The sequence below is a fragment of the Carcharodon carcharias genome, chromosome 17 (assembly GCF_017639515.1).
Source record: "Carcharodon carcharias isolate sCarCar2 chromosome 17, sCarCar2.pri, whole genome shotgun sequence".
Classification (NCBI taxonomy): domain Eukaryota; kingdom Metazoa; phylum Chordata; class Chondrichthyes; order Lamniformes; family Lamnidae; genus Carcharodon; species Carcharodon carcharias.
Window position 1 is genome coordinate 109,280,738 of NC_054483.1, and position 27,299 is coordinate 109,308,036.

The window sequence follows — 27,299 nt, forward strand, 5'->3', positions numbered from 1 at the left end:
GGGATCAAAATATGTTCACAGGGCCCTCAACCGTGTCCGGCCCATCTCTTGCGCAACCGTCCTCACACCTTCCTCTCCCTCCCAGAAACATGATAGGGTCCCCCTTGTCCTCACTTATCAGCCCACCAGCCTCCGCATTCAAAGGATCATTTTCCACCAACTCCAGCATGATGCCACCACCAAACACATCTTCCCTTCACCCACCCTGATGGCATTCCGCAGGGATTGTACCCTCCGGGACACCCTGGTCCACTCCTCCATCACCCCCTACACCTCAACCCCCTCCCACAGCACCTTCCCATGCAACTGCAGATGTCGCAACACCTGCCCCTTCCCCTATCATCACGGTCCAAGGGCCCAAACACTCCTTTCAAGTGAAGCAGCATTTCACTTGCACTTTCCTCAATTTAGTCTATTGCATTCGCTGCTCCCAAATGAGGTTTCCTCTACATTGGAGAGACCAAACGCAGACTGGGTGACCGCTTTGCAGAACACCTTCAGTCTGTCCGCAAGCATGACCCAGACATTCCTGTTGCTTGCCATTTCAACACTCCACCCTGCTCCTATGCTACATGTCCGTCCTTGGCCTGCTGCATTGTTCCAGTGAAGCTCAACGCAAACTGGAGGAACAGCACCTCATCTTCCGACTAGGCACTTTACAGTCTTCCGGACTGAATGTTAAGTTCAACAATTTTAGATCATGAACTCTCTCCTCCATGCCCACCCACTTTCCGATCCCCCTTTTTTCCAATAATTTATATAGATTTTTCTTTTCCCACCTATTTCCATTATTTTTAAATGTATTTCCATCCATTGTTTTATCTCTACCTTTTAGCCTTTTTCGATCCCTTCCCCTCACCCCACCCCCACTTGGGCTATCTGTACCTTGCTCGTCCTGCTTTCTATCATTGTCACCTATTAGCACATTCCTTAGATAATACCACCACCTTCAACACCTCTTTGTCCTTTTGTCTATGACATCTTTTGGCTATCTCCACCTATCACTGGCCCTCTATCCAGCTCTACTTGTCCCCCCCCCCACTCCACTTTAAACCAGCTTATATTTCACCTCTTTTAAATTTTTCTTTAGTTCTGTTGAACAGTCATAAGGACTCGAAACGTTAACTGTGTTCCTCTCCGCAGATGCTGTCAGACCTGCTGAGTTTTTCCAGGTATTTCTGATATATGTAAATATAGACTTTTGAACTGATTTCATTGCCAGTGTCCATAATATGTGTGACCACAAGCAGCATTGTGTGTGAGGATATGCAATGCATATACCATATATTATAGACAGGATGTCCCTTCACCTACTGATTCACCTTAAAAAGTAAAATAGTTGAGTTAAAATAAAAACTATGCTCTGGATTTTTTTCCAAATTATATTTTTAAGGATAAGCCTGGACTCAGTGGTGGCGTGGAGTCTTATGGTCATGTATCAAGTTCCATATCAGAGGCTTGAGCACATCTTTCCAGGCTGGTGCATCAGTGCAGTGCTAACTGAGTGCTGCACTGTTGGAGGTGCCATTTTTGAGGTGACGTTAAACTGAAGCTTCGTCTGCCATCTCAGGTAAACCGGAAAGATTCCAGGACATTATTTTGAAGATGAGCAGGAGGGTTCTCCCTGGTGTCCTGACCAATATTTATCCCTCAACTAACATCACTAAAACATATTGTTTGGTTATTTCTCTCACTGCAGTTTGTGGGAGCTTGCTGTGTGTAAATTAGCTGCCACATTTCTTCACATTGCATCATTGACTCCACTGTAAAAGTATTGCATTGATTATAAAACACTTTGGCATGTCCTGAAAGGAAGAAGGACTGATTCCTACAGCAAACTTCATGAACTCAGGATGTTCCAAAGTGCTTTACAGCCAATGAAGTTTTGTTTTTGAGGTGTAGTCACTGTTGCAATGTAGGAAATGTGGCAGCCAATTTGCACACAGCAAGCTCCCACAAACCATAATGTGATACTGACCATATGAACGTAGGACTTAGGAGCAGGGGCAGGTCATTTGGCCCTTCGAGCCTGCTCTACCATTTGGCCTCTTATTCTTAAACTGTGTCCCCTACTTCTCATCTCCCCCACAAGAGAAAATATCCTCCCGGTGTGCACTCTATCCAATTCCCTCAGGATCATATTTGTTTCAATAAGATCACCTCTCAGTCTTCTAAACTCCAATGGGTGTAGGCCCATCCTGTACAACCTTTCCTCATAAGCTAAGGTCCTCATTCCAGAATGAGCCAACCAGACAATCTGTTTTTAGCAATGTTGATTGAGGGATAAATATTGTCCAGGAAACCAGGGATAACTCCCCACTATTCCCCTTCGAAATAGTGGCTGTGGGATATTTTGCATCCACCTGAGAAGAGGACAGTCTCAGTTTAACTTCCAATCGAAATGATATCCTGAGTTTGTGAAAGGAGCTATTCTCCCAAGTTAGCTCATTGGAGAAAGGAGCCACCTGTCACAATATGAAGTCACAGTTTCTCAAATCAATGCTGAGTTAGCTACTGTCAGCTGTTGCTGTGGTTTGAGAGGGAGGAGGGGTTGATTTCAAGAGGCATCCACGGCTGTCCTCAGGAATTCTTCAATCTCACGAACTCCTTTCAAATCTCTTCTCTCACTCCCTCGCCCATCCAAGCCCTCCGGCTTGGTGTCATTCTTTCTGCCCTCGTTGGGCTGAGCTGTCTTTCTGCACATGAGTAGTGCTGTAGAGATACAAAATGTTGTGGTTTGATCCCCAGTCCAGGGAGGGGAAATGTTTTGAAAAGAGAATCAAGGCCCCCTGCTATTGAATGACAACCAGTGCCCCTGCTCGGAACTGAGCGTGTTAATGAAAGCAGGGATACCCTCCAGGGAAGAAGAACCACCATCAAATTTGAATTTATATATGAATGCATGACCCTGAAAAGTTAATTTATTATTAGCTCCAGCAGACTTGAAACAGGCAGCATAAGACCAGGTTAAGCGTGATTGATGGACCTGGTAGAATCAGACACGGCTGCATTGTATTACACAAATCCTACAATGTATGCATTTCAGCTTCACAACCAGAGGGAGGCAGCAGAGCTCTACAGATAAAGTTAGTGCAGGTCAGTGACAGTACCCTTGAAATCAAGTGCGTAATGAAAAAGAAACTAACATTTAAACGGTGCCTCATCACATATCTTGGCCAATTCACTTGATGAATTATTCAGTCGGTGAAATGTACACAGATAGGCTGCATTCAGCCTCATTCCAACAGCTTGCCACGGGATGAAGAACCAATTTATTTCTCTTCTTTTTCTGGGTGGTGATGTCTGAGAGAGTGTCGCTGATGAGGATACTGGGAGAACTCCCTGGACTGCAAATCGTGCCATTGCCTCTTTAAAGTCCAGCAGAACCATCAAAAGAGCTAAACTTTAAAGAGTCATTTGAAAGACAGCATCTCAAAGCGGCAGCAGTGGAGTGCCAGCCTAGATTTTGTGAAGCGTCCGGGACTTAAACCCACAAATCATTGATTCTGAGACAAGAGTGCCACCCACTGAGCCAGGACTAACACGTAACTCACAAAGTCATTTCCATTTTATTACCTAAAAGCATCAGCTGTTAAAGGTTTCTGCTCAGTTCATTTGGTAGCGCTCTTGCTGCCCAGTCAGAAGATTGTGGTTTCGAGCCACGGACGAGGAGTTTGAGCTCATAATTTATGCCAGCACTACAGTGCAGTGCTGCAGTAGAAAGGCACTGTTCATAGTTGGTCTGCAAATGTTAAACAGATTTGCCTATTTGAGGATGTTAAGGCACACAACTCATAGAAATCAGATATGCTCCTACACACTTCTTCACACAAAGGTTAGTAGGAATCTGGAATTGTCCCCTCACCCCAAGAGACTACAGATGCTAAGTGACAACTGGAGCTTTCAAAACTGGGACTGATATGATTTTTGATGGGTAAGGGTTTTGAAGGATATGGGGCAAAGGCAGGTAAATGAAGCTGAGGTAAAGGCCAATTGTGACCTCATTGAATGGCAGAGCAGAGTTGAGGCATTGAATGACCTACTCCTATTCCTACATTGCCAGCATAGACATGACTGACCAAATGGTCCGCTTCTGTGCTTGTAACCATTCAATATTTCTATGTTCTAGCCACCATTGATCTCTCAACCATTATGCATTTCAGTGTTGCCTGTGGGGTCTTGCTGTGCATTTGACAGGGATCTTGCTGTGCATTTGACCAGGGAACAATCACATTAACGCACATATATTGTGAGGTCTTAGCCCCTTTACATAGTAAGAAGCCGATGGATAAATTCAAGACTTTTCCTTGGCAGAACATAGGAGCTGTAGGTTTTATCCTTGCTACTTCAGGACCATGCAGTCCAATGGACACAGGCCAAAAGATTTGCAATCAGTCAGAAATAAAAAAGTTGTGTTCATATCACAAACATTTACAGGCTCAGTTCTGGCTATCAGAATAACTGCACGGGGATCTTGTTGATCCCTGACCTTGGAGGAAATGGTTCTTCAAGAAGCCAAGATGAATGGGCAAAGCCCAAACTGCAGGACACCACCAAGAGTGGCGACTGGATGACGCCAAGTTTCAATTTTAAATACCTATAGAATACAGGCAGCGGTAAGGAGTCCCATATTTTTGCCATCCAAGGAAAGAATTAAGAGTCGATGCAGTGCAATGGTTGATTGTTTCAGAAATGTGAGGGTGCAAGAAAAGCAAGTGGAATCTGAAGAAACAAAAGAAGCAATGGTCATAGCAAAACTGAAAAAAAGGTGATATAAGGGTTGTGTCAGAGGACTGGAGAATTATGCCTGGTACACCCGTGTTCAAAAAAGGTGTAAAGATAAGCCCTGCAATGACAGGCCAATCAGTTTAACCTCGGTGGTGGGGAAGCTTCCAGAAACAATAATTCAGGATAAAGTTAATGTGGGCAAATGTGGATTAATTAAAGAAATCCAGCATGGATTTGTTGAGGGCAAATCGTGTTTAACTAACTTGCTTGGAGTGTTTTGATGAGGTGACAGAGGGGGTTGATGAGGGAAATGTTGCTGATGTGGTGCACATGGACTTCCAAAAGGCATTTGATAAAGTACTGCACAATAGACTGGTGAGCAAGGTTGGAGCTCATCGAATAAAAGGGACAGCAGCAACAAAACTGACAGAAAACAGAGAGTAGTGGTTAATGAATGTTTTTTGGACTGGAGGAAGGTTTATAGTGGTGTTCCCCAGGGGTCCCTGTTCTGCTTGATATATAAAAATGACCTTAACTTTGTATAGGGCAGTTTTAAAATTTGCAGATGGCTCAAAATTTGGAAGTATTATGAACTGTGAGCAGGATAGTGTTAAACTTCAAGAGGACTTGGACAGGTTGGAATGGGCAAAAAAATTTTTTATTCGTTCACAGGATTTGGACATCACTGGCTATGACAGCATTTATTGTCCATCCCTAATTGCGCTTGGGAAGGTGGTGGTGAGCTGCCTTCTTGAACCGCTGCAGTCCCTGTGGTGTAGGTACACCCACAGTGCTGTTAGGGAGAGAGTTCCAGGGTTTTGAAACAGCGACAGTGAAGGAATGTCGATGTAGTTCCAAGTCAGGATGGGGTGTGTGACTTGGAAGGGACCAGAAAGTTCTTATGAAAGGTTATCTCGACCTGAAACGTTAACTTTGTTTCTTTCCACAGACGCTGTCTGACCTCCTGAGTGTTTCCAACATATGTTTTAGTTCAACATTCCACTGTCTTTGCAGATTGTTGCTCTCTGCTGGCTCGACACATCGAGTGTCAAGTCAAATATGACTTCTTAGTCTCTTCCAGTTTAATACTTTAATTTAGTTTAACAGCCTGAATGAAGAACAATACCCCTGATAATGCAGTGTTCCCTTAGTGCTGCCTGACAGCGTCTACATAGATTGTGTCCAAGTCTCTGACATGGGACCTGAACCCACAATCTTCTGACTCACAAGGTTAACAAACGGAATCAAGCTGCCATACAGAACATGATGAATGTTTGTAAAAGAAATGGACGCTGGAAGCCAGTTGTGTGTATATCAGAAAGTGCTGGAATGAAATGAATAACTTCTTAGCTGTCCAGAGAACTCCTTCACCATGGAAATACTCCATTTGACTCTTAAACTACTGTCGTGACATACATGCTAAGTTTGATCATTGACACTAACAAAGCCTCTTCCTGTTCTGTGCGGTACCCTTGCCCTATGATTACCTGGTTTGATTTTCTTAACCACTGGCTTCCTGTTTTTGTCCTTCATCTGCCTGATATCGAGCAGGTCGTGAGGGTTCCCATTGTGCCGTGGCCAAAAGTACACAAACACTCTGGATCCACTACTTCCACAGTCTATCACCACGCCATAGTTTAACTCCTCATCATTGGTATCTGTTGCTTCCATGTCTTCAATTCTGGCCAAATACCTACAAAAAGAGAGAGACTTTTTTTAAAAAAACACACAACTTATTAACTTAAACGTGCAAGACGTCCCAGTGACAGCAGTATACTATATGGATAAGTTCACGTGGTTTCATCATTATTTGTCAGTCACACACCAAAGCAAATAGCATGTTTCCTCATCAATAAAATGAATCAATTTGATATATTGCTACCAGTTCAGTACAGGTTGCAGGTTCGCAATATTTCCCTTGGCAGAAGGGGACACCTGGATAAAAGCTGAGGACAAGTCCAACATTGTTAACTGGCTCTTGCAAACTGACGGAGCACTGACAGTAACAGAGGCCTGGAAGCAGGCAATCTGACTTGCTTCTCAAGCAATGCTCACAAGGCCCAGAAAGACCTGTACATAAACACAAACAGGGAGAGAGGAGGATAGAGCTTCATTTATGACGATGCAAATTTGTCCAAACATTTCTTTTTAAAGTTACAATTATTTTTGCCTAGGTCATGCTGAAATTTTATCTCAGAGTTCCTTCCCTGCATAATTTTGGTGGAAATTCTGTTCGTTCATTTTGGCACCACACAACAAAAGGAGATTTACTGGGTAAAGCATCAACAAATTCTACTGCTCTCACTACTTGCGAAACCACAGCCTTGCAATCTCTTTTCCAATCAGCACTCCAGGGCAAAGCCTGCACTTGACTGATAGAGGTGACTTCAAAAACACGACTTCCTGCATTAATATAGCACCTGTAATCTAATACCGCAAAAAATGCTGCAAAGCATTTCAGAATATGTGAAAGAAAGGTGGGTGAGGGGGACAGACCCAAGCAGGAACACAAAGGAATTAGGGTGCTAGTTGAAAAGGTGCCTGTCATCCTGTTATTGTTGTCTCTGGTCTGGTGTGTGGTGGTTGTGGTCATGGACTTATTGATGAGAATGGAGGCAATACTGTTAACAAACTCTTTTATTTAACATTATGCTATTTAGAAGGTAGTCTCTACACGAAGCTCTGTAATCATGTGATCTTACATCACTGATGATATAGACTATATATTTACATGATTAACATTAACCCTTTATACTACATTCATGAGGTTTTTAAATGTTGTGGGGGAGACGTTGAAAGTCATAAGGGTTCAGGGAGAAAGTTCTACACTGCCTAACCATGCAAAAAGAGAAAGACCTGCATTCGTGACTACCAGACATCTCAAAGAGCTTTACAGCCAATGAAGTACTTTTGAAGTGTTGTCGCTCTTGTAGGAAACGTGGCAGCCAATTTACAAATAGCAATATAATAATTACCAGCTAATCTGTTTCTGTGATGTTAATTGAGGGATAAATATTGGCCATGACAGCAGGAGTAACTCGCTGGATCTTCTTTGAAACAGTACCATGGGATCTTGAGGAGGCAGGTGGGGCCTCAGTTTACCATCTCATCTGAAAGATGGCATTTCTGTCAGTGTGACACTCTGTCAGTACTGCTCTGAAGTGTCAGCCTTGAATTTTGTGCTTAAACCCTGGAGTGGGACTTGAACCTGGAACCTTGTGATGTGAGAGGTGAGAGCACTACCAACTGAGTCACAGCTGACCTAACTACAAGATGCCACAGTACAAATTCCAAACAATAGAAGGATTGCAGATACCTTGTAACCTCAATTTGCTCCACTTACAATTATTTCGCAAGATGTTTCACCAGTGTCAGGGTTTAGTTTTCACATAAACCAGCTAAAATGCAACTTAAGTGATTAAAATGGCCTTATCCAGCAGGATTAGTTGTTATATGGATCGACAGTCCTAGGCAGGGTTTACCTTCCATGGAGATTGGTTATTTAGTTTCAGGTTGGGAGACAGCACAGGTGAGGATGACAGCCTGCTCCCTCAACCTTCTGCTCCGCCTGCCCAACACCACTGCCCCCTACCCCATCTCACCATTATTTAAAAGTTCACAATGGAAAAACATGGGTTTATTTTGTCTGTATTAATAACTTAATTTAATTTAATATATTTAGAGCAATCAAGACTCTAAACGCTCACCGGCAGCCTAAGTATAAAAAGGACAAGATCCAACTTCCAGTAACCTTGAGAATGAGGGCGGAGAGTTCATGGGAACGATGTGGTTAAGAAGCTTCAGAAATAACATAACTAAAAATGAAACAGGTACCTAAGGCAGTCTCAAGATAAAGGGCAGCACTGGGAAACACTGCCAGGACTGGTCTGGATTTCTGGTGAAAGCACCAAACCCTTGAAAAAGATTTGTATGGCTGCGGAGAAAGAGCAGGGGAGTGGAACTAATTGGATAGCGCTTTCAAAGAGCCAATTCAATCTGACAAGCTAACCAAACTTCCTCAGTAAAGCTTGGCTATTGGCAGTCATCCAGAGGTTGCTGTAACTTGTGGCCGAAGCACTAGCAGCCAGTTAATGCCAAACTGTTGTAGGCTACCGTATTCCACAAGTGAAGGTGGCCAAAATCAGAATTCTGAATTTGTATATCCTTGTTGATGTTTACATCAGGACTCAGGACTCAACGTCCTTTATCCCCATTCTACATTGTTAGGACTTCATCCTCCTCTTAAGGCTTCCCTTGACCTCCCTTTTTATAACACTTTCTCCTTGTCCATTAGGTTCCGACCCACTCGTCAGCCAATAGCGTGATCTGCTGTTTGGGCTTCCATCAGCACAGATGTGTGCCCAGAAATCAGGAGATGTACGAGTTAGTGCCCTAGACAACTTGTGATCCTTTATCCTCCCTCTGTAACCCCTGTCCTCTTACTGCTGTGGGAGTGAACACAATATGTATCCACTGAGGATACAATCCATGTTTGAAAACAATGTCTCTCTTACTAGTGGCACAGTTGGGTAAACTTGCTGCATTTTATGGTACTGTGTACAGAAAGAAAATCCTAATTCAATCTGTGCTCTGGCAGGCAGGGGTAAAATAATGAGTGGCCAGTATTCATGTCTCTGATTGATCTTAACCAAGTCCCTCTTGTTATACCAACTATCAATGGAGGTCGGAGTCAAAGCTAACTGGAACAGTCTCTGTTATCAATGAACGCATCAACACTTATTGTTTAGGCTTGTGTGAGGAATGGCCAACACTGACCATCCAATCAGACTCCACATAAGTTGTTACCCTTAAACAAAGGGTAAAAGATGAGGAAAAAATACATTGCAGAATACTAAACATACAAAGAAACAAAGAGCTATTGCTGATATCATTTGTCAATAAGAATGGTGCAACAGATCAACAGCCAAACCTTAACTTCGCCTCTGTCGCATCTGTTCTGGTGATGCTACCTTCAAAAACAGTTCCTCTGACATGTCCTCCTTCTTCCTTAACCGAGGTTTTCCACCCACAGTCATTGACAGGGCCCTCAACCGTGTCCGGCCCATCTCCCGTGCATCCGCCCTCACGCCTTCTCCTCCCTCCCAGAAACATGATAGATTCCCCCTTGTCCTCACTTATCACCCCACCAGCCTCCGCATTCAAAGGATCATCCTCCGCCATTTCCGCCAACTCCAGCATGATGCCACCACCAAACACATCTTCCCTTCATCCCCCCTGTCGGCATTTCGTAGGGATCGTTCCCTCTGGGACACCATGGTCCACTCCTCCATCACCCCCTAATCCTCAACCCCCACCCATGGCACCTCCCCATGCATACACAAAAGATGCAACACCTGCCCCTTTACTTCCTCTCTCCTCACCGTCCAGGGCCCAAACACTCCTTTCAAGTGAAGCAGCCTTTCACTTGCATTTCCCCCAACTTAGTCTACTGCATTCGTTGCTCCCAATGCGGTCTCCTCTACATTGGAGAGACCAAACGCAAACTGGGCGACCGCTTTGCAGAACACCTGCGGTCTGTCCGCAAGAATGACCCAAACCTCCCTGTTGCTTGCCATTTTAATACTCCACCCTGCTCTCTTGCCCACATGTCTGACCTTGGTTTGCTGCATGGTTCCAGTGAAGCTCAACGCAAACTGGAGGAACAGCACCTCATCTTCTGACTAGGCACCTTACAGCCTTCCAGACTGAATATTGAATTCAACAACTTTAGATCTTGAACTCCCTCCTCCATCCCCACCCCCCTTCCGTTTCTTTCCCCTCCCTTTTGTTTTTTCCAATAATTTATATAGATTTTTCTTTTCCCACCTATTTCCATTATTTTTAAATCTATACCTTTTATGCCCTGTTAGTCTTATTCCACCCCACTCCCACTAGAGCTGTACCTTGTGTGTCCTGCCATCCATTCTTAATTAGCACATTTGTTTAGATAATATCACCACTTTCAACAACTCTTTGTTCTTTTGTCTGTGACATCTTTTGATTATCTGCTCCTTTCACTGCTTGCTTGTCCGTACAACCACACAACCCCCCACCCCACTTCTCTCTCTCCACAATCACGCCCCCCCCCACCTTAAACCAGCTTATATTTCACCCCTCTCCTAATTTTACTCAGTTCTGTTGAAGGGTCATGAGGACTCGAAACGTCAACTTTTTTCTTCTCCTCTGATGCTGCCAGACCTGCTGAGTTTTTCCAGGTAATTCTGCTTTTGTTTTGGATTTCCAGCATCCGCAGTTTTTTGTTTTTAAACATTAATTCTAGTGTGGCAAATTGCCTTTAAAATTAAGAGATAACACCGGCTAGGTGGCATATTAATAGGAGCACACTCAATCAGAACTAGATGCCAGCTCTCGAATGGGCTAAAGTTAACAGCAGGAAATAAAACGTCGGCATGCAAGCCTCTGTTCCAATACATAGTGGATCCTGTGGGAAACTGCACAGTGCTGAGTGAGAATAAGGTCAGGCTTACAGTGATCACAGAATCTTTTGTGCAGAAGGAGGCCGTTTGGCCCATCGAGTCTGCACTGACTCCCTGAAAGAGCGTTCTACCTAGTCCCACTCCCCTGCCTTATCCCTGTAACCTTGCACATTCTCTCTTTTCAGATAGCAATCCAATTCCATTGTGAATACCTCGAGAAAACCTGCCTCCACCAACCTCCCAGGGAGATTGTTCCAGACTCCAACCACCCTCTAGGTGAAAAATATTTCCCTCACATCACTTTTACTCCTTTTGCCAATTATTTTGCATCGGTGCCCTCTAATTCTTGATATCCTCTTGAGGGGGAACAGTTTCTCACTATTTACCCTGTCCACACCCCTCAGGATCTTGAGGACCTCTCAGTCTTCTTTTCTCCAAGGAAAACGGTCCCAACCTCTCCAATCTATCCTCTTAGCTATAGTTACTACATTTCTTTATCCCTGGAATCATTCTTGTGAACCTCCTCTGCACTCTCGCCAATGCCTTCTCATCCTTCCTCAAGAATGGCACCCAGAACTGGATGCAGTACTCCAGATGAGGCCTAACTAGTGTCTTATACAAGTCCAACATGGCCTCCTTGCTCTTGTATTCAATGCCCCTATTAATAAAGCCTAAGATACTATAAGCTTTATTAACTGCTCTCTCAACATGCCCTGCCATCTTCAATGACTTATGTACATAAACACAGAGGTCCCTCTGTTCCTGCACCTCAATTAAGTTTTTCCCTTTATTTTTTACTGTCCCTCCATATTTGTTCTACCAACATGAATCACTTCACAACTCTCTGCATTGAACTTCATTTGCCACTTGTTTGCCTAATCCACTAACATGTCCTTTTGAAGTTCAAGGCTATCCTCATTACAGTTGACAGTGTTTCCAAACTTCGTCTCATCTGCAAATTTTGAAATCATGCCTTGAACACCACAGTCTAGGTCATTAATATATATCAGGAAGAGCAATGGTCCCAACACTGACCCCTGGGGAACTCCACTAAAAACCTTCCTCCAATTTGAAAAACAACCATTTATCACTACTCTGTTTCCTGTTGCTCAGCCAATTTCTGATCCAAGTGCCTACTTTCCCGTTTATTCCACGAGCTAGAATTTTGCTCAAGTCTGCTGTGTGGCACTATATCAATGCCTTTTGAAAATCCATATGTACCACATCAACAGCATTGCACTTACCAACCTTCTCTGTTACCTCCTCCTCAAATAACTCCAGCATGTTAGTTAACCATGATTTTTCCTTAATGAATCCATGCTGGCTTACCTTAATTCTCCTGAACTTATCTAAATAATTAGCTAGCATATGAAGAGTACTCACTTGTGTGAGTTGTCAGAGGACTTGCAGTCAGCCTGCAGACACCTGTAGATGGTATCCTTAGGAGAGTTGTAGTGAAATTGGGATTTGTTGGGTCGGGGGTGGCAGAATGGTGAGAATGAGGTGCAGAAGGATCAGATACCTGGAAAATTTGAAAACTGACAGCTTAAAGAACAACGTGCCAAGGATTTTAAGCTCTTGTACTGGAAGTACAGCTCCTCTTGAGGAACATGTTGGCGCACAGATTTTGATAAAGCAGTAAATATAGGAGCCTCTATTGAAACTCCCATCATGATAACAGCATCTGAAGGGCTTGTATTAACTAGAAGAAAATTGATATTGAATATTGCTTATGGCGTAATAAGTTTAAATCTCCAAAGATTGCCAGCTTTCACATTAGTAAAGTGGTGTCAAAAGGTGACTAGGCCCTCTGCCATAGAACTAAATTACTGCATTACCTGTATTAAATTTCAACCAAAGACAATCTTGCCCTTCCAAGTTGTTGGTTCAACATCACGTCAATTAGTATCTGCTGCCGACAGACTGCAAAATGAGTGGGAATTACTTCCGATTGCTCCCTTTAGATCATTAGAAATCGAGTGTGTGTTCACTGGTAACACTGTTTATGCCCAACATAATTTGTGTCTGTAAGCAAAAAATTTCACTTTGCTGTTGCTACATGAGAAATTCTATACTCCTTGGTCATAAGATGTTGTGCAGTGTTGAAGTAAATCATATTAAGTGCATGGAGATTGACCTTATCTGCACATTTTCCTTCAATTTGGCCAAATTATTGCACATGAGAACTGAAGGAGAGCTTCACTACAAAGTGCGTAGCTCATCATCCTTAAGGAGCAAAGTACTGTTAAGTATGGTGTGCATTAGCAAGCAACCAACAATAATCAATTCAACTGGTCATTTGGCTTCCGGATTCAAATTGTTGAAGGAGCAATATGGGATGAAATAAGACAATCCTGGTAGCAAAGCAAAATCTCTTCAAAAATGCAGAGACTGGTAAGAGATACCTTTTTGTTCTTAATTCCATCAAAATGTTAAATTGTAAATATAGTTTGTTGGATTTTCCTTCCAAGACTGCATTATCAACATTTTCCTTTCTTGCCCCTTCCATGCTCAAAATACACTCTCTTGCTCTAATTTACAATTAAGAATCTTCAGTCACCTCAGTCTTAAGTCAAACCTACCTGACTCAGATCTTCATGCACCCAGGCTTGGTGGCCATCTAATCTCAATCTCATTTTCTCTCTCACTCTTTACAACCTTGATGTTTGTTCTCCATTAAGAGCCCACACCCCAAGGCTGCACAACTGAAAATAAATCATGGAGCAAGTGGTCTTAAGAAGTTGGTGATTACATCTGTCCATTGCAGTTGGTCAAAATTCTTACTCTGACTGCAGCCTGTCTAACCTTGAATACTTTGAACACTTGCCTATGACTGGGTCTATTTCCAATCATGACACAATCAAAACCTCACAGACTTACTAGTGTACATGAGCAAGCTCAGCAAGAATGACTAATGAAAACGACTTAACATAAAATTGTACACAGTTAGCAAATTATGAGTAGAAGTATGAATTGGACATTCAACAAATGACACTTCCAAGAAATGAATGCTAAGCTTTGAGGAGATTATTAAATTTTAAAAATCAAACAAAAAGATTTGAAAATTGTCAGGTTTGCAACTATTGGCTCAGTGACAAATTTCATGCAGCACAGATGTACAATAAAAGCAGCTAAAGATTTAGTAAAAGTCTATTTTAAGATGGCTGCAGTACTGCAGAGCTGCATGAAAAAGAAATCACTATGTCAACCCCTGTGTAAAAGTATTTGCATACGTCACAGTTTCAATTGCAAAATGTTCAGAAGAAAACACTTTAGCAGAAGAATCCACTGCCAGGAATCTAATGTGGCTCGTGCAGACGGTGAACATGGCACCATCTGAGCCGATGGCACTAAAAGATAAGAGAAACCCTCCCTCAAATTAGCCACAGTGCTGCTTCTATTCCAGGCTTAATACAGTCTTAAACAAACAAAAACAAAAATACCTGGAAAAACTCAACAGGTCTGGCAGCATCTGCAGAGAGGAGCACAGTTAACGTTTCCAGTCCATATGACCCTTCAACAGAACTAAGTAAAAATAGAAAAGAGGTGAAATATAAGCTCTTTTCTATTTTTACTTAGTTCTGTTGAAGGGTCATTCAGACTCGAAATGTTAACTGTGTTCCTCTCTGCAGATGCCGCCAGACCTGCTGAGTTTTTCCAGGTGTTTTTGTTTTGGATTTCCAGCATCCGCAGTTTTTTGCTTTTATCTTAATACAGTCTTAGCTGGAAATATGCACCAACACGCAGCTAATTGCTTTGTGTATTGCAAGACACATTTCATACAGCTGACCAATTCTACTGGTGGGAAAAGTCAGGTCAACCACCAGAATCCAATGCTTTCACAGGCAGTGAAATACTTTTGTGACTCATGTTGCCCCTATTTTCCATCATTTTTGAACGTCACAGAACTGGTCATCAGTACAAAAATACTTGGTATTTCAAACATACAATTTGTGACTCGCTTTTGTTGATCAATAGCCTAGTACACACTCAGCTGGAAAATGTAACCGAGAATGGCAAAATATTAATCTTTCTTCAACAGACTTCCAAGATGGTGTGCCTCCTTGTTGGTTCAGTTTATAAGCTTGTTGTGTAGTGTGGAACGATTGTAGAGGGGATGGGGAGGAGAGGAGAGGGGAGGGGTCCCAGGTTTGTTCCTCCAGTTCATGCAGGAGAGTTAGCTGATCTCAACCAGGCTAGAGAAAAGGACTCACTTTTCCCCAGCACTACAGGGTCAGGGAGAATTGAGGTGAAAAAAAGTTACTAATGGGGACAAATAATATTCAGTAAATGAGGCATCACAGTCCACAATGGAATGTTCTGTTGAAGTGGGATTGATACATGCTGGGGAGGGGGAGGGGCGGGGAGAATGTTCTATAACGTGCAGCATTTGGGGGAGGGAGGGTGAAAGAGCTTAAAATAGAAAAACGAAGGATAAAGAAAAAACAGGGGATTTTTATTGAAACAGCTGGACATCAATCATTGCTGGAAACATGCACTTGAGACCGAATTGGTACTTTCCTACGCTGATACCCTGGGTACAGGGTTGCCTTCAATAGGAGGAAGCCATTTCCATCAAAACACAGCAAGAAGGTCACTGTCAGATGGAGCAATAAATTGAGATTTTACATAAACTGTCACAACTGGGAAAGACGATGAACGGCAAAGCACAATGTGCGCCGATGGGTCTAGATTAAGCGAGGAAACGTTCTCTGGGACACAAATTTCAGATGTCCAAAAATAAGCCATAGTTTTTGCAAGAGCAGAGGAGCTAATAATACTTAATCCTTAATCTTGCAAAGCCTCTCTGTACTTACCTCTCAACCATCAGGAGAACCTAAAACGACACAGTATGCAATTCTCTGAAGAGGTCAGGGATGACTTCCTTCATACTTCGAGGGTAGGAATAAGTGGGAATGGTTTTAACGCCAGCTTATAATTTCAGCTTGGTATCACTCCATCATATAGTGTATCCACTGCATCAGTGTGAACAAGTTGGAGATATTCATTTCTAAGAAGGCAGTTGCATAAAATACAAGCTGATGTACTGGATTAATGAGAAACAGGTAAAAGCAAAATACTACAGATGCTGGAAACCTGAAATAAAAACAGAAAATGCTGGAAAAACTCAGCAGGTCTGGCAGCATCTGTGGAGGTGGGAGCTAAGGAGAAATTTGACAAAGATGTCATGGACGCAGGACAAGGGAGTGTTAATGGTAGTGTTAAAGACTAAAGGAGGTGCTGGTAGTGGCATAAAGGTAAGAATATTTTAATAGCAGAACAAGGGTCAGTGAAGTAACAGGTGGCCATGTGTGGGTTTGTGTGGGTTGATGGTGGGGGTTGGGGAGAAGGATAGAAAAATACATTAAAAAAAAATAAGTCAATTAAAAATTTAAAAAGTGGATAAAAATGGAGGAGAGGGTTCATGGTCTGAAGTTGCTGAACTCGATGTTAAGTCTGGAAGGCTGTAAAGTGCCTAATTGGAAGATGAGGTGTTGTTCCTTCAGTTTGCATAGGGCTTCTCTGGAACATTGCAGCAGGTCAAGGACGGACATGTGGGCATAAAGCAAGATGGTGTGTTGAAATGGTAAGTGACAGAGGGGTCTGGGTCATGGTTACAGACTCAGCGAAGGTGTTCCACTCCATCTTTTGCTCCACCCTCTCTTAAACAGTAGAAAATCCATCACATTTCTACTTCTCTTTAGCTCTGAAGAGTCATACAGACCTGAAACATTAACTCTGTTTCTCTCTCCACAGATGCTACCAGAGCTTCTGAGATTTTCCAGCATTTTCTGATTTTATTTATTATTAATGAGAAACAGGGTTGAGTTTATGGAGATTTTTAGCGTAACAATTTTTTCCATATGGGAAATTAGGTGAAAGCCTGTTTTAATCCACAAACATGCAAGATTCTGAAGGGTTTTGACAGGGTAGACACAGAGGTTACCTCTTCTGGCTGGAGAATCTAGAACATGGGGACATAGCCACAAGATAAGGGGTTGATCATTTAGAGCTGATACGAGGAGACATTTCTTCACTCAGAAGGTTGTGAATCGTTGAAACTGTTTACCCGAGAGGATTGTGGATGCTCTATCATTGAGTATATTTAAGGTTGAGATCAATAGTTTTTTTTTATCTCTCAGGGAATCAAGAGATATGGCGAGTGGGAAGGAAAGTGAATTTGAGGTGGATCAGCCATTATCATATTGAATAGCAGAGCAGACTCAAGGGGCCGAATGGTCTGCTATTTCTTCTGTTCTTATCTAAACACCGTGCAAATTGTGCATTCGGCTCACACAAGGTGGATTACTGCAAAGCTTCCTAAAATGTGCGCCAAAGTTTTAAATCAATTAAAGCCTACCTCAAAGAATGTTACCAAAAGTAAACAGCCAACAAAGGCCTAACTGTTTTAATCCTTTCTCAAAACAGAATGACATAGGTGACAGCATAAAAGAAGGTAAAGTATTGATATTAAGGAGTATTTTTCATCGATGGGTCAAAATCCTGGAACACTCTACCCTACATCACCGTGGGGACTGCAGTGGCTGGAGAAGGAAGTTTAACAGAAGGGCAATTAGGGAGGGGCATTAAATGCTGGTCTTGCCAGAGATCCCCACATTTCAAGAATAAACAGGAAAAAGGAATCCACAATCAACTTTATGTTCGTGAATGAAGCAGCAAAGTTATAAAACTCATCCTCGCGCTGTAGTATCCATCATTGCTTCTGTTCTTCTGTGACAACAGAAGTGGAGACCAGTGGTCCCCTAAAGGCTCAGATGTAAAGCTTTTGCCTGTCAGCTGTACACTTCAGTGAGGCCCGGGGATCAACTGCTCCCTGAGGAACTGCACTGCAACAACATAGTCAAATAGCTTCAGGAGAAGAGTGAAGGGAGAAACATTATAGAGCAAAAACAGTGATCAAAAATTCTGAAACTTCGGTTATTTTGAAGAGTAAGGCTTGGGTGGTAGTCATTTTTCACATGTCAAGATCCCACCAGCAACAATGAGATGAATGACCAGTTTCTCTGTTTTTGGTGCTGTTGGTTGAGGGATAAATGTTGGCCAGTACAACCAGGAGAATTTCCTAATTGCCTTCACATAGTGCCATGGAATCTTTAACATCCAACCTGAAAGACTAAAACAAGTAGACAGGACTTTGGTTTAATGTATGATGCAGGCGATGGCACCTCTGACAATACAGCACCTCCTCAGTGCTGCATCAGAAAGTCAACCTAGATCCACTCCTGGATAAGGACAAGGTCAGGCTCAGGTGGTTCACTAAGTATGTCAATACTGCCTAGATTCGCAAATGAAGAACATTGGGCGAGATGCCAGAAAGTTTCTGGCCATGTAGAATTTTAATGAATACAAATCTTCGTCCTCAGGAAGACAATTGTGAGGTTTCTGATCAATAAAAATTTCTTCTGGATTAACTTGAGACAAAAATGATCACCTCAGAACGTCTCCTAAATTCTTCCTTGTGCATAAAGCCTGTGAGAACAGACCACATCAGAGAAATATCCTAATTGGATTGATAGGTGGACTGGCTGGCCTTCCTCCTACCCTATTTTTAAACAAAATTAGCCTTCAGAGGTTTTATTTCTATTTTACTCCTTCCCCAAGGTTAAGCTCAATCATATTTTCCAGTCAATGTAAAGCTGACAATTTTGATGGCCTTCAGCTCCTGCCCTGCCCCCACAATTGATGACCCAAAGAAATGTGCATTGCAAGCACAATACAGCATATCATCCAAACCCTTTACTGCTTTTCACGAGGAGCTGAATTAAATAGAATTTGCAGCACTGAAACAGACGATTCAGTTTAACTGGTCCAAGCCGCTGTTTATACTCCACATGAGCCTCCTCCCACGCCTATTTACCTAACCTCAGCAACATAACCTTATTTTCCTTTCTCGTTTATTGTTTATCTAGCTTCTTCTTAAATGCATACAATCAAAATAGATCACATTTGATACCAATTGGGTCTAATAGTTTCTAGGGTTTATAGAATTTGGGCCAGATTACAAGTAAAATAAAGGCTGTGTGTCATGATGTTTAGGAATTTTTGGGATGGGGGATGGGGGGTGGGGGGGGAGAAAGAATGCACTTTGTTCCTGGAACAGTCTATGCTCCAACTCTGTCACAATGGCCCCACAAAAATTTGTCCTCCTCAAAATAGATTCCAACATTAATTTTGATGCCCAACATGTCACTACATTTTAGTCTCTAATATTTTCATAGTTTTCAACAACTATGTGCAATTTATACAATGCCTTTAACATACTAAAACAATTATCAAACAAAATTGACACAGAGCCACATAAGGACATATTAGTGTCCGTGACCAATAGCTTATAGAATCATAGAAAATTTACAGCTTGGTCAGAGAGGTAGCTTTTAAGAAGCATCTTAAAGGGAAAGAGAGAGGTAAAGAGGTGGGGACACTTAGGGAGGTAACTACAGAGCTTAGGGCTTAAGCAGCAGAAGGTACAGACACCAATGACGGATTGGTGTAATTAAAATTGGGAAAATGCACAAGAGCCAGAACTGAAGATAAACAGAGATCTCAGAGGATTGTAAATAGGGTTGCCAACTGCGATTGAATATGTTCCTGGAAGTTTTGTCACATGACTCGCCCCCACGCTCCAGCCATTAGTTGGACAACACAACCATCCTTGTGATGTACTGCTTTCCTACGTCAATGGAAAGCAAAAAGTCTCATTATCCAACTGGATAATGATTGACTGTCAGCCAAACAGTCTTTTTCCCATTTTCAATATTTTTATATCTAGTAAAGAGAAACGTTCAAAGAAAATTACAAAAAAAACCCCCAATTTTTTTCATCTCCCAATGACTTTTCTCGAGGATTGCACACAGTAGTGTCCTGGAGATTGATCTTTAATTCCTGGAGACTTCAGGCCAATCCAGGAGGGTTGGCAACCCGAGTTGTAACGTTGCAGGAGGATACAGAGATTAGGGAGAAGTGAGGCCATGGAGAGATTTGAAAACAAGGGCAAGGATTTTAAAACTGAAGCATTGCCAGACTGACAGCTAATGAAGATCAGTAAGCTTAGAGAGTGAACAGGATTTGGTACAAGTAAGGACATGGGCTGCAGAATTTTGGATCAGGTCAGGTTTATGGCTCATCAGAACTCAGATATAGATAGAACCTGTCCTTCAACTGAAAATACTAGAGAAAATAAATATTCAGTCACACCTGAGCAAGCTGCTAAATGACTGAATGGCAGCTTGCCATGCCTGATTTGTGCAGTTCAATTATCCAAATCATATTATTCTGTTTCAAAGGCCAGGATTTTGTGTTTCACTGGGGTTCCCACCCCAGGTGAAAAAGTCGATGGAGAGCCCACCTTAGCTCCAGCGAATTGCCCCACACCTATTTAATGCTCGGAGGCATACTAATTGGCTTGGGCGAGACTTCCGCCCCAATCTGGGAAATCCCATCTCAGAGAGATGCCGGCCAATCACACAGCCAACTGCTCTTGGTCCCAGCAGTGTCACCTAGATCAGTGACCACTACTGGGACTGTAGCCAGTCCCCAACGGTGATATCACTGGAGCCAGAATAGGAGGTAAGACATGCAAAAGAGGGAGAAAGGAGTCAAGGGTGATGCTGATAGATTTAGATGAGGAAATGACTGGTTGAGTCCCGTTCAGGTTTTCAAAAAATCCCTTTTTTCACATCATTAAGTCTGTTAATTATCTCCCTGTCACAGGGTTGTCCTCTTTTCTCTCTCCTCCATTTTATTTTGTTCCGTCCTTATACGGGACTCAACATCTTCCAGTTAGGAAGGCAGAAATGTGAACCTCTCTCTAAATGCTGACTGACCTGTGTATTTGCAGCATTTCCTGTTTATAATACCACAGTGTAAAGATCAAATGACAGGGATTATCATCTACTAAATGGTCTTGTGCCTGAAATCGGAACCACGTTTTAGGGTATTCAGTGGGGCCAAGTCAGGGTGAACAGGCTGGGGGGAGGGAATTCCCTCCCCACCGCTACCCGCCAACTTCCCCCCGATTAAATGGTCCCCGCAATCAAATACACCACATGGAGGGCACAAAATTTCAACCGTTAACTCTGTTTCATTTTCCACAGAGAATGCCAGACTAGCTGAATATTTCCAGCATTTCTGTTTTTATTCCAGATTTCCAGACCTGCTTGAGATTCAAGCAAACTGGTTCTGATTTTAGGCACAAGACCATCTAATAGATGATAATCCCTGTCATTGGGTCTTTACACTGTGGTATTATAAGCAGGAAATGCTGCAAACACACAGGTCAGCATTTAGAGAGAGGGGAGAGAGGTTCACACTTCAGGTACAGAGCCTTCACCATAACTGGAAGATTTTGAGTCCCTCATCAGGATAGAACAAAACAAAGTGGAGGGGAGAGAAGAGAGGACAACCCTGTGAGAGGGAGATAATTAATAGGCTTAATTACCTGAAAGTAGGGATTTTTTTAAAAACTGAAAATGAGATGGGCAATATACAAAAAGCTCAACAAGGCAACAAAAAGGCATTTAGGGCTATCTGTAAGTTTTACATGGAATATATAGCACATAAATAGACTATCTGACCGAGCCAGTCCATTCCTCATCTAAATCTATCAGCATTAACCTCGACTCCTTTCTCCCTCTTTTGCATGGCTAGCATCCCCTTAACCATATCTATACCATTCACTTAAACCACTCCCTGTTACAGCGAGTTCCGCATTTTCACCACTCCTTTGGTAATGAAGCTTCTTCTGAATTCCCTACTGGATTTCTTGGTGACTGTCTTATATTAATGGCCTCTAGTTACACTTTTACCCACAAGAGAGAACATTTTTTCCTTATTCACTCCATCAGAACCTTACATAATTTTGAAGACCTCTATTAGGTCACTCCTCAGCCTTCGTTTTTCAAGAGAAAAGAAACCAACCTGTTCATCTTTGCCTAATATTTATATCCACACATTTCTGCTATTATCCTTGTAAATCAGCGAGTGGACAGCTGAACTGTACAAGGCAAAAGAATCGCAGGTTCAATTCTCGGTCTGTGGCATTAGCTGATCACAACAGGGATGGAGGTAATAGGCACAACAATTGGCCTCAACCCTGCAGGGTTAAAAAGGCTACTCACTCCCACTCTGAATTTCTATCTAGTGTATATGTGATCGCACATCTTTGTATGGAAACTGGGCGAGGATAAGATTGGGCTTCACTACGATGTGACCTCTGTTTGAAAGACCTCCCAACACTCAGTCCACACAATATTTAGGGACACTTGAGGTGAAGTAGTGGAAGTCAACCTGCATCCCGAGAACTAAGCCTCAGAAAGAATCAACTCCTCAGGGAGCAAATTGGGAGAGAAAGGGGGATGAAGGGAACTTAAAAATATTCAGTAGTGCGAGCATTTTTAAAAAAAATGATAATCATATTACCAATGACAAAAGGACATACACAATTTACAAATGATACAATGGCCTCAGTTATAAACAGGTCTGGAGATGGAGTCAGATCTGGACAGGGACCTTTTATATATCAGGCGCATTCTTGCCTCACATATGAAGCAGTAATACATACAGCAGTTACTGCTAATCATGCCAAAAGGAAACTAAGCTTGTAAAAGATTTGAAAAAATTTAGACACAGAAAGTTGAAATATGGCTTTGGCTCGCCCAATTATGGGGAGTGTTACAGGAAAAGGGAATAATACCAGCGACTTTTGATAGGGATCGCTGATTGAATCTTCTTTGATCGGATGGTTGATCCTTGTGGTGAATAATAAATAAGCTTGATTGAGTTCCTGCAAAGTGGGAAACTATGATGGGAACAGAAGGCTAACAATGACTGCAAGGCATGGCAGAAGCCTGTCTCTGAGCTGTAGATAGAGCAGGATAGTTACAAATCTTCTATGACAGGTTATGGGCAGAGAGCCTGAGTTATGGCAGTGATATTTAACTCCCACTATACAATGCAAAAAAAAAACCTTCTTTCCTATTCAATACAATACATAGATTCAAATCAATCCAAATTCCTGCTGTAATGACTTTTGTCACACTTCTTGTGTCAATTTCTTTCTCCTTTCTCAATATAAATTACGATGCCCACATTTATAATGGAAAACAATGTAAAGTCATCAGTCCCAATACACAATCTGGCCATCAGATCCCTACAATTCTCTTAAAAGTGCTCTCTAAAATTTATTTCATTCACAACTTTTTTCCTCAGAAATTGAAATTTCTAATGTCCAAAATAAAAGTTTAACCAAAATAAATATACTTTTTTTAAATTCAAAAGACGGTGATTTATCCATTGAATTGTCTTTTCTGTCTTCATTAAAATTAGGATTAAGGCCTTAGACTTTGCAGAAAGCCTGAGGTTGTAGTGGGTATTTTTGTCCAGAGCTGTGGCACTGTGGGTCTGTGCATATGTAGTATAACCCATTTCTCAAGCTGCTGTTCAGTCAGCCATGCTAATTATTTTTTCTTTAGTATCCAGCAGTTTCTGTTCAAAGGTTTTTCAAAATGATTTGGAGCAGTTAATGACAACTATCAAAAGCTTAATTGAGGTCTTTCTTAAAGTGTGTTGCACACGGGTTAGACAGTAAATGGCTGAGATAGAAATAGAAAGTCTTTCTTTATATCATGTTACTTCAATTTTCAAAAAGAAAGTTGAATTCTACAGGCAGTTAATTTGCTCACCTGTTTTCAGGGTGACAAATAAGGTCAAAGTCAAGGATTAAACCTGGTGACAGAGGGGATAGAGTGAGAGGAAGACAGAGAGAAGAAACAAAGAGAGAAAGGCAAACAGGCGTTTCTTTCCTAATTCTAATTTTTTAAAAATTGAATTTTGAAAGCAAATAAAGTGTCAAAGAGAAACAGAAGATACTGTTGAAAGGTGGAAGGAAAAAGCTCAAGGGTGAAAAGGCCTCTGGTTTCACACCATTTGCAATTTGGGGTAACAAGTTCGAGTGGAGGAGGTAGATGCAGCATTATGAGTATCGTATGTGGTAGCAAGGGGAGAAGGTGGGGGTATAGGTGGCAATTCAAAAAGTGAAGATATTGGATAGTGATGGAAGTGAAAGTGTGCTGAGAAAGAGTATGGACACAACAGAAGAAAGCTCAAGTAATCTGTGGTTGTGGGGAGATAGAAAGAGTCCAACTGGGGCCACATTTCCCCTTACAGAACCTACCCCAAATACAGCCAGAAATTGTTGGTGGCTCCTTTCCCCATCCCACGCCATGCTCATACCACCTCCCAAGCAAACAGAAAGAACAGAGAGAGTAGCAAAATAAAGAATTAAGGATGAAAGTAAAAGAGACAGGTCCAGATACAGAGAGAAATGGTAATACAAAGACAGTGGAGACTAGGAACAGAGAGACAATATGTTTATAGTATGCAGTGTCATGGGATAATGACAAGTAAAGTTCAAAATCTAATGTCTGTACACACCACATGATAACCTTTTTAATTATAAATTTCTATGTCCATATTTATAATGGAAACTGCCTATGATGCAGATGTTGTAATTGTAATGATGGTAAATATGTCAGCGTTCACTGTTATTACTCTAAAACTGAAAGCAACTTCTGGAGTGCAGATATGTGCAGTTAAACACGGAAATCTAGAAATTGTTGTCAGTGACTCTGTTTCTCCAGAGGACATGTTGTTAATGATCCCACAGACTACAATCAGTTAGAAATCACTATTCTTTTACACTATTAGTCTCATTGTAAAATAACACTGAAAAGGTTACACCTTGCTGAAAGAGATGCAACTGAATTTTAAGCAGCATACAAAGTTCACAATTACAGCTGAAAAACACACTAACCTGGGAAATTTAATTTTACATTTTTAGAATGTCAAATGATTCCATTATGATAAAAAAATCCAATTTTTTTCATGTTCATGACATTTCAGCTTCTACCTTAATCCTCAATGTCCGATTAGTTATTTTGCTTTGTCAGTGCATTTTACATCCTAATTTGCTGTCTGTGAGAATGCTTCAATACAATTAGTTGATTTCCCTTTTTGATGATATCATTGTTTCTGGATGCCTAGAGACCCCCTGGCTTGGTGCCAGGTTCAAACAAACTTCGGGAAAGTGGAAATCCATGTTGTAGAGGTCACCAGCAAGTGCCATCACTTTGCTGCCTACCATAAAATCTGGACCATAAACTGGACATGCTGTAATTACACCCTCCCCCAGTCGAAATGCTGCCCAATTACTATTGACAAGAGGGTACAATTACAGCATGACAACCATACAAAGGCAATTTCCATTTCAAATGTGGACACAACATTTTATAATAGAAAAATAAGGACAGGATGTGTGAGTGAATTACATCCATATGCTCTCTAACCCAGCCTCACCTGAAAACTACACATTGTCTTGAATCCTTATGCACACCCTATCAACTAATATTCTTTATATCTGTATTGATATAAATGCTACTTAACCCATTATTCACATCTCTCTATGAAAGTAGTTAGTTTTTATCTATACTCTTAACCTCCTCCATTTCTTCTTTCTACTTTGGTCTATCCTGTAAAAAAGACTCTGTTATTTGACTGTGCCAGTCTGATGAAGGTTACTTTCCCTTCCAATGACTGGCTGATCTGTTGTGCAGTTCCAGCTACGTTTTGTATAGTTAAGTATTTCAGCAATCACAATTGTTTATCATTATAGTAGGTAGTTATCAAATCAAAATCTATAGTGTGCACTAAACACCCTGTGTCATGTTGTCAGAACTCAGAATCACAGAATCAGAATCACAGAATCACACAGTGCAGAAGAGGCCCTTCGGCCCATCGAGTCTGCATCGACACCTGAGAAACATCTGACCTACCTACCTAATCCTATTTACCAGCACTTGGCCCATAGCCTTGAATGTTATGATGTGCCAAGTGCTCATCCAGATACTTTTTAAAGGATGTGAGGCAACCCGCCTCCACCACCCTCCCAGGCAGTGCATTCCAGACCGTCACCACCCTCTGGGTAAAAAAGTTTTTCCTCACATCTCCCCTAAACCTCCTGCCCCTTGAACTTATGTCCCCTTGTGACTGACCCATCAACCAAGGGGAACAGCTGCTCCCTATCCACCCTGTCCATGTCCCTCATAATCTTGTACACCTCGATCAGATTGCCCCTCAGTCTTTTCTGCTCCAACGAAAACAACCCAAGTCTATCCAACCTCTCTTCATAACTTAAATGTTTCATCCCAGGCAACATCCTGGTTAATCTCCTCTGCACCCCCTCCAGTGCAATCACATCCTTCCTATAATGTGGCAACCAGAACTGCACACAGTACTCCAGCTGTGGCCTCACTAAGGTTCTATACAACTCCAACATGACCTCCCTACTTTTGTAATCTATGTCTCGATTGATAAAGGCTAGTGTCCCATATGCCTTTTTCACCACCCCATTAACATGCCCTTCTGCCTTCAGAGATCTATGGACACACACGCCAAGGTCCCTTTGTTCCTCAGAACTTCCTAGTGTCATGCCGTTCATTGAATATTTCCTTGTCAAGTTACTCCTTTCAAAGTGTATCACCTCACACTTTTCAGGGTTAAATTCCATCTGTCACTTATCTGCCCATTTGAAAAAAACACCATGAGGGAACAACTGCTCTTGAGCCAATACACTTCATCATTATATAATTCAGCTTTTTAGATTGATCCCATTACTTGCTACAGATCTGTAGTTATCAGTACAGCTCTCTGGTGTTTGAGAACTTAAAATGCTCAAACGATCCATATCAGTAAGGTCCAATCAGTAAACTGTACAGCTGCCTATTTCTCACAAGGCCAATGTTATGTTTTACTAAAATAAGAGTAATAGCATTGCTTTGGCACTGTTAACAAGTTTTGCCCATGCAAACACACAAAAAGAAGGGGGGCGCGGATAAAGACCAATGGGCTCACATCGATCGGCTCCTGGGATGAGAGGGCTGTTTTAAAATGAGAGGCTGAGTAAATTTGGCCTACATTCTCTGGAGTTTAGAAGAATGAGAGGTGATCTTATTGAAACATACAAGATTTGAAGGGGCAAGACAGAGTAGACACAAGGAGGTTGCTTTCTCTGACTGGGGAATTTAGAACAAGGGGGGGCCACAGTCTCAGGATGAGAGG

At 41.9% G+C, this 27,299-nt stretch overlaps 1 protein-coding gene across 3 annotated transcripts in view; it reads right to left on the reverse strand.

Annotated features, from left to right (window-relative positions):
- LOC121289975 (ectonucleoside triphosphate diphosphohydrolase 4-like) overlaps nucleotides 1-27,299 on the reverse strand; it is a 105,599-nt gene that overhangs the window by 64,497 nt on the left and 13,803 nt on the right. For all 3 annotated transcript variants that reach the window (XR_005945687.1, XM_041210001.1, XM_041210000.1), the window contains exon 4: nucleotides 6,216-6,421. Coding sequence is in view for 2 of the 3 variants with exons in the window: in XM_041210001.1 (XP_041065935.1) it covers nucleotides 6,216-6,421 (206 nt within the window). In the remaining variant the exon portion in view is untranslated. The remainder of the gene's footprint in view (nucleotides 1-6,215; nucleotides 6,422-27,299) is intronic.